The following is a 9,008-nucleotide window of genomic DNA, read 5'->3' as shown; positions in this document are numbered from 1 at the left end:
CATCTACACATATTCCCCTTTTTCCCTACATAGAAGGTTACATGTGTGGCGATTTGACTTTCAAGTCATATCAGCAAAATATTGACTTGTCGATGGAACACTCCTATTTCGAGTCGCGCAGTGATTACAAAATCACAGCAGCAGACATCCTTCAGAGCACAAGGCCGCCTCCGTGGCCTAAAACAAGGACTGGTCGCCGCGGAGTCAGTAAACTGTGTCTGAGTGGGGTATTCATGTTAAACTTCGGTATGGTATCTCAGTGAGCTAGCACTATAAATCGGCATCAGTCCGGACTAGTACAAGTACAAACTTTGTAATAGGACTAATTGGACTTTTTGGATATGGAGACGAGTTCAGGTGGAGATTCGTGGTCTTTTATGTCATATGTATTATGGTTATCAGAGTATGGTAGATTGGTGAAATCATTCTATTTCTAATCCAACTTTAATTTTACATTTTCTAGGTATCGTTATTGTTAATGGTATAGACTACCATTGCCTGTCGGTATCTGAGTCCGGGAGATGTAAGGAATGTTATTCTGGATGGTATGGTGATAACTGTCACAAGATGTGTCAACACTGTGACACGGGTGGATGTAGCAAAACAGGAGTTTGTCTTCAGTGTGAAGCTGGATATTACTCTACAAACTGTTCACGGACATGTCCACCTCAGTGCAGAGAGAGCTATTATGACCGTGTCTTCTGTGACCGTACAACAGGGAATTGTCTGGAAGGCTGTAAACCCACATGGTGGGGAGATAAATGTGAACACAAGTGTGGAAAACAGTGTACTGATTCACAGTGTTTCTTTTATGATGGTTCATGTGCTTTTGGTTGCAAGGACGGGTTTACCGGGACTCGTTGTCACAAAACCTGTTCAGTGGGATGTTTCCATGGCACCTGCAGTGAGCTGGCGGCTTTGTGCCTTCATGGATGTAAAACTGGCTTCTATGGGCTCTACTGTGATAGAAACTGTACTGATAAATGCCTCGATAGAGATTGCAGTACATCGATTGACGGAGATACTCCTAGCTGTACCCACGGCTGTGTACATGGCTGGAAGCCTCCTCTCTGTAATAGCCCTTGCCCTCCCAACTGTTTATCCTGCACTGAAGCTGTGGTGTGTACATCCTGCAGGGCAGGATTCACAGGAACTAGCTGTGAGAAGAAGAAATGCAACTGTCTGAGTTCCGGTTGTAGCGATGACAAAACTTGCAATGGATGTCTTGATGGGTGGAAGGGACAGACATGTGAGTTGACCTGCTCTCAAAACTGTCTCAAATGTCAACAGAATAGTGGGAACTGCATAACATGTCGCCAAGGTTTGACATATGATGGAAGAAGTCAATGTACCTCCGTGCTCAAAGGTAAATAACCCTATCAATGTATCCTATATGGTGGTACTGGTAACTCATTTGATTGATGCATGAAAGATTAAATTATCTTGTATGTAGCATGTAGCATATTCTAGCATGGATGTCTATTAGATATATGTGATTTTCTGCAACATAGATACATTTTACTTTTCCCAAACTACGCCATGAATACATCTGTGAATGAAACCTTTAAATGTAGTTGTAGAAGACATTTCTTGGTACAAACAATTGAGATCTGTTTCTTTTATGTGTTGCTCATATCCTTACAGCCACAACCACCAAAGCCACAACTGAAGGGCAAGAATCAAATCTTCCCGTTGTGATTATATCCATCATAGTTCCTCTCCTTGTAATTGTTGCAACTGTATTTTTTATCTGGTAAGTTGATTGTTAGTTTCTATAATTGACAAAACATATTTCCCTATTCTTTTATGGCATAACGATTAGTGTTTATAAATGAGTGAATATTAGATGCCTGGAAATTTTATTTTAAGCCGATGGGTTCGACAAGAAATTAATACTTTCTGGGCTTTTAGCCAGTCAGACTACAGCACAAGCTTGCATATATTTCTGTATCAATCTGCAGTGTGTCAAGGATACTCATAAATACTCTTAATTAATTATCCCAACAGTTAACACAACTTACAACGTATTGACAAATGTTGGTTGCTGTGTCACATTAGGTACTTCAGATTCCGAAGACGTATCCCGTCATTATCCGAGGAACACGTTCACGATGAAAATGCACCTTATGAAATGGTAATGTTAACCCATCTCATTTACATTTCGTTCTTACGTGTTGATTGGTTTGTTGTTTAACGCCGAACTCAGCAATATTCCAGAGTATTAATATTAATGAGTACATATACGTACTGTCTATAATTAAAAAAATCATCCGTTTTGATATTCGGACAAAAACTGTCGCATTCCTGGGTAGACATTACCGTGGTTCAAGGGGCTCCCAACAGTGTCGTCGCTTTAAGGCTGAAACAATGCCTGTGCGACGTTAAATTGGAACTCACTCGAGCTCACTCCTAAGTGTGTAAACACAAACGCAGAGATTGTCGAAGCAGGAACTTATAGTTTGAGATCACTTTTGTTTCTAGCGATGTCCACAACAGCAAAATCTATATGCTATATATGTTAATTAATTAGATTCCATTGCTCCTACGCATTAATTGCGTTTTTAATTAGGAGCATATTGAATTTTTGTCCACGTATAACAAAGCGGGTACACATTAAAATGCACTGAAAACTTGATATAACAATTTATCGTCAGGTTAAGTTTCACCAATATTATTGTCACGAGACAGATAAAATCAGAAAATTGCACCGATCAGTCAACTGAGCTGCTGTCAGTTACCATACCGACAGACACCCTTATTCTCATTTTTTGTAGACGCAGAATTCGACACTATCCAGCTTAATTGAAGAAGGTGATAGCAAAGTATACTTTTGTTATGTATATATTATGTTAATATTTTCAGCATAATCAATAAAAGGTCTGTATCTTGAAATAATCGAGGATTGTGGAGATGGCATGGTCCATCGACCAGCATTTAGAATGGTATCACCAGGGTTCCTTTACTCTTGAATCCCAGGCCAGTTCAAGTGGTACATATTGGAAAGGACAGTCAGTGTATCCTGTCCTTAGCGTTTTCTTGCATTCAATCTGATATTTTCAATTACTTTTCACTTCACAAATCATGAATCATGGATCATGAAGATGTGGCACGTAGTCCTGCGTACATGTCACAAGTCAGGTGAAATTAAGCAACGTTGGTTACGGTGAGTAACTGGATGGCTACATGTAGGTGATCGTGTCCGGCAGCTTGACTATTTTTTGTGCATATTGTATGACTGACTGACATCACTGATTTTCAGTGGTACATTCATGTAATTTCCACAGCCATTTGCCCTTTACGTCAAGTGGAATCTATTTTGGCAGAAAATCTAGACTGGTTATTTTCTTGTATTGACATTTTATGTTAACAACATGAACTATTCACTTACTCGATTAATATTTTTGATGCAAACAAAGGGTTTCTTTTATACCATCCGGAAAATGTTTTGAGGCATTAACTACGACCAGAGAACAACGAATATCCCAATCTGATATAAAAGTTGAATAAACATCAGAGCGCATAACAAAGCACGCGAGAGAGAAGGGGATGGGGTCATTAACATGACGACGCAAATCAGATACAGCCGACAGACCGTTGCCAGACTACGTCAGTGATACCACCAGAAAGGGGACACGAGAGACAGGGCACGAAGTGGCAGACAAACAAATAACCTGCACAGAGGGGAAGCGCTTTCTGCGCAACCGCTTCCTGGCGGTAACGTCATTGGTGTTGTCGGGACTGGGATGCCGCATCAGCAGACACAGTGTCAGGACGATTATGTGCTGCTCAAATGATGGCCTACAGCCCCCACCGCAGAATGGTGTTGACTCATGAACATGGGCGAAACAGTCGTCCATCGTCTGTGTACTGCTCAGCAATGAGAGAGGTGTACAACTGGCGTTAGGATGCATCCAAGAGATTCACACTTTGGTGGTGTCAGGTTATGGTGCGGGATATGTGGTGAAAGGAAGACCCGTCTTGTCATCATTCGTGGAAATTTGAACGCCCAACGTTAAAGGGATGTCATTCTACAGCCAGTTGTCTTTCCCTTTCTCAGAAGGCAGCTACAAGGGATACTGTTCTAACAGGAAACTGCCAAATACCACACTGCTCGAATAATCGGGGACTCAGACATCAGACATTCATCATGTTTTTGGAACAATTGAAAGTTATGACCTTAGATATGTTTGATTGCTTTTCTTTAAGTGACATGGAAATGTCTTTTGGCTTCTTGACTTCAGAAGACATTTCAAATGAAAAGTGTCCAGTAGGCTATTAGAACTTTTACACATTTGTGCATGTACTATGTTGCTTCCAACACCTTAAATTGTATAAACGTTTTGCGGCCAAATACTTTTTTTTATCAGAAACATGTAGTTTTTGTGGTTGGTAAGGAGGGTAATTCGTTAACGTTGACAACTAAAACGTTACTATATTAATGAAAACAAATATGTGCCAAAACGTTACTGATTTGCTAAACTGCCAATGGCGAATTGCATAATGTACATACTACACATGTACTATTATATGTTAACAGGTTAAAATTGGTATTCAAGTGATGTCAAATATATATATTATTACATTATTTGTAGATTGTCAACGTGAGGATAAATATTGTTTGGCAATGATGTTACATTCTATTATTAATGATCATGTTATTGTTTCAGGTTGACTTAAGACGTGGATTTATTTCAAATGCAGAAGAGCCTTTATCATACACTTTCGCACCTCTATAAAGGCAGATTTATATACGGACGCAGCCTGGTCACGAGTGTTAAATTACCGTAACAAACATGTCAATGGACCTGCGATCAAGTATGACTTGGAGAAGAAGACTATTGTTGAAATAGGAAAGCGAGAACTGTGCAGGTTGAAATGGAAAAGCGCGAACTGCAGATCGCGGCACTATCACCCCACTCTAGTTCTGGTCGTGTTGCACCTCAGGACGTTCGTCCAGTCCACAAAGTATTCATTAAGACGACAGGATGACATGACACACCACAGAACCACGACACGAGTCGTAACAGACGACCGAAGGAGGCCGCTGCCCCGACGAGACAGCCAACAGAGACCTCTTCTAATGCGGTTACTAATAGATAAGACCCTTTGGCTTCCTCAACTTCCAGTCGTGTGCTAGCATTTGCTATTGGGTCCAATTTGACAACATTTACTTCAAATTATTTTCATAAACGCCGAATACAAAGACTTAACGGAGGATATTTTCCCTCAAAACAATATGCGTCAAGGTAATATGACACTTTTTATTTCTTGTAAGGGGCGGTCGGGCGGTCGCCTTGTGGTTAAAGCGTTCGCTCTTCACGCCGAAGACCCTGGTTCGATTCCCGACATGGGTATAATGTGTAAAGCCCTTTTCTGGTGTCCACCGCCGTGATATTGCTTTGGTATTGCTAAAAGCGAGGTAAAACAATACTCGCTCACTCACTAAAATGATATTTTCCTCGCCATCACTTAAATATGGACTCGGGGGATCACCATTAGCTAAACTGTTTTCATTCGACCTATTCCCGTATACACTTTTGACATCTTTGATAAGTGTGCACAATTTGAAGCTGGTTGTATCTCGAACTATTTACTGTATATTACGAAATAGGCTTGGAGACACTATCAAGAAGACGCAAAGCTAAAAATCTATGACAACGTATGTTTAGCTTACTTGAATGACCTTTCACCACAAAGCGTATCCAGTTTTATTCCTCATAATCATAGAAATAGAAAGAATATTAGTATTCCATAAGCTCGAACTGCAGTCCGTTGTACCATACAAGGGCATGGGTGGCCCAGTCGTCTAAGGCGCCGCGATCCGCTGTGCAGAGTTGCGTCCCTTGGGTACGCCAGAAATCTATGATTGTGGGTTCGAATCCCGGTTCACCCCGATTATGTTTCTAGGTTTGTCAGCACCATACCCGTGCTCGTGGGTTTCACCGAAAAGGTAAACGTCTGAGACCTGCATCACTTCTGGCTTTCATCCCACAATTAAGCTGACACGCCATGATAAAACTGGAATACTTTTAAAAGCTCACTCACTTTGTACCATACACACTTAAATTATGGAATAACAATTCTCAGCGATATAGACTTTCCTGAACATTTTCATGTTTTAAATGTAGCGTTAAACCAAAAGTAAATATACTCTGGGGAGAGAAGAGCAAATATACGTGTTTGAGACATTCCGGTAGTTCTCTCAATGCCAATTTATCAAAAGCCAATTTGTCAGAAAACTTAACATGCTTGTGTGGAAATACATCACATATTTCTTGAATGTCCTAATTATTATGCTTTTACAACTTCAATGCATACTAATGTATTGTCTGTTGGCTTTGACTTTTCCTGTCATAGCTTTATGGTAATATATTATTTCATGTTCGATAATAATATCTTTATATATTTAAAGGTGTGCCAAATATATTTGTCAACAAAATGAAAAACAGTTTTATGTGAACAAATATTTATACTCATAGACATCTCGTGTTTTAATCTGTTGTTTTACTATTTACAACTTCTAGTTTTATTATTTTACTTGTATTAGTTATCAATGTTACTGTTTGAAGTGAGGTGTTGTACTTTGTTTATTTCAATGTTTAATATATACGCTATCGTCTGCTATCTGTGTTTATGTTTATGGTATCTTAACTTTGACATTTGCCACCTCCATTTGACCTTTTCATGTCAATACAATATGTTTAATATAAACTATGTGTAACATTTTTAGTTTTAGAAAAGAGAAGAGATTTTTGTGTTTACGGAAATAGCTGTGTCGCTTTTTCTTGAATCACTAGCAAATAAATATTCATGTTTCATGAGAAATACATTTAAATTGAAAATATGTATTTTCACCTTTTACAGTATGTATGTGTCCTGACATGTATTTTTCCCCATCCCAATAACAGCGAAATTCCCCGTCCATATTTTGCCCGATGCATGCAGGCAAGATAACCAATTTCTGGCCGCGGAGTACATATCGTGCTTTGGTTGGTTGGTTTGTTGTTTAACTCCATCAACGACCGTCTGTCATTATGTTGCATTGTCAATATGGACCAAACGTAAAAAGAACGTCACCAGTGTGTGTATGGGCTGGTCTCTAACGACAAAGAGAGACAAGGGGGTGTAACTCTTGTATGACAATAGGTCCGTCAAAATGTTATGTTCGCTGCAGTAAAATATCAAGTGTTATGTTTACTGCAATGGAAATATCATTTTTCTCAACTTCGGAAAAGTCTTTCACACTGAAGTATATAATAAAAGCGATCAAACGAAAAATTAGACGTTTCTATATACAAATTCATACCGTCGAACTCAAATGTACAAATATATACATGACCTTGTGTGAAATCTAAACAATATAAAAATAAATTTGCCGGAATCTTTGTACCCCAGGTTCATGCTTCAAACCACTACTTTGCCTATCCCAGAGGACGAGGTGATATAGATGGAATATTGCCTGCTCTGGCATAAACTACCTTCACTGATATAGTCATGTCCATGTGCCGGATCAGAAGTATTTGACAGGAGTACCTAGTTGAGTTTCAGGTTTTGATGGAAGTTGGTTGGTTTGATGTTTAAAGCCGCACTCAGCAATATTCCAGCTATATGATGGCGGTCTGTAAATAATCGAGTCTGGACCAGACAATCCAGTGATTGATATCATGAACATCGATCCACGCAATTGGGATCGATGACATGCTTCAACCAAGTCAGCGAGCCTGACTACCTGATCCCGTTAGTCGCCTCTTACGACGTTTTTGATGTAACAGCAGAATAATATCATTTATTCAATTACAGCCTTGAAATGACACGATACGTTTGAACAGAGGGAACGCTAGCGTCCCTTTCGAATAGGATAAAGGTTTTAGACTAATTAATTGAAAACAAAGAAAAATGTCGGATGTATTGAGAGCATGAAAAATGCAATGAAAATGGCTGCTTTCGAACGAAATATTTTGGAAATCGATATCTGTTTTCAAATACGATATGTATAAGGTTTACTATCCCGGAGCAACCTGAAATATATGTTGATAAAGAAACTAAACATGAAAATGTCAAAGGCTCAGTCAGTTTCAGTGATAAACCTATTATCACCCGGCGAATTTCATATCATGCCAGGTATCATTCCTCGACTCATATGAGACCTAACGGCCTCGATCTGATATGTGTGTCTCGCTATCATACCGGGCACGGTATGGATATCCTAATTCAACGTAAGTTTGTTGCACAACCCCATCTGTCGGATTCCGAAGGATACACTATTGAGTGAGTGTGTTGGGTTTAACGCCGCTTTTAACAGTATTCCAGTTATATCGCGGCGTGTCAGCTTAATGTGGGAGGAAGCCAGAAGTGATGCAGGTCTCAGACGTTTACCACTTCGATGAAACCCACGAGCACTGGTATGATGCTGACAAACCTAGAAACATAATCGGGGCGAACCGAGATTCGAACCCACAATCATAGGTTTCTGGCGTTCCAAGGGACGCAACTCTGCACAGCGACTCGCGGCGCCTTAGACGACTGGGCCACCCATGCCCCCGGATACACTATTGAAAGTCGTTGCGATAAACATAACGTCAAACTAAAGAGAACATAATGCTATACAAATGTTGAAAGAGGCCATTTCTTCAGTATGACCAACTCATATTCAATTATGTCTTTAGCAGGGCTTATAATAACAATATTGAATCACGCCTGAAAGATTCGAAAATATATCTAGATATGTCGTGAATACAGTAGTAATACCACTTACTAGAATTACCCTGACACAACGTAGTTTTTATTTGCACACAGACTTAAACGAGGTTGAGGGTTCGTTTGAAAAGCCTTCGATGTGACAATTCTCGATTGAGCATACAGGAAATTTAACACGTGTTTCTAGGTAATCATCGGTGCGACACCACAAACGATTTATATCTTTCTAAGTGACAAGTCAATGAGGTTCCCTTGGGAAAGCTAATCATCTATAGGTACATAAATATATCTAATGAAACACATTTTAATAA

General features: G+C 39.6%; 1 protein-coding gene and 1 long non-coding RNA gene across 2 annotated transcripts; both read left to right on the top strand.

The window, feature by feature from the left end:
* Nucleotides 1-469: 469 nt before the first annotated feature.
* Nucleotides 470-1,757, top strand: LOC124120222 (scavenger receptor class F member 1-like). The gene is made up of 2 exons (XM_046482988.2): nt 470-1,366; nt 1,645-1,757. Exons 1-2 carry the CDS (start codon nt 568-570, stop codon nt 1,755-1,757), a joined length of 912 nt encoding a protein of 303 aa, XP_046338944.2. The 5' UTR covers nt 470-567.
* A 300-nt stretch (nt 1,758-2,057) lies between these two features.
* LOC125382024 lies at nt 2,058-4,745 on the top strand. The gene is made up of 2 exons (XR_007222147.1): nt 2,058-2,134; nt 4,668-4,745. It is a non-coding gene; the product is annotated as an uncharacterized LOC125382024 (long non-coding RNA).
* Nucleotides 4,746-9,008: the final 4,263 nt, after the last annotated feature.

This window comes from Haliotis rufescens, unplaced genomic scaffold, assembly GCF_023055435.1.
Source record: "Haliotis rufescens isolate VD_foot unplaced genomic scaffold, xgHalRufe1.0.p SCAF_2, whole genome shotgun sequence".
NCBI classification, from domain to species: Eukaryota; Metazoa; Mollusca; class Gastropoda; order Lepetellida; family Haliotidae; genus Haliotis; species Haliotis rufescens.
This window is presented reverse-complemented; position numbering and strand designations above follow the sequence as displayed.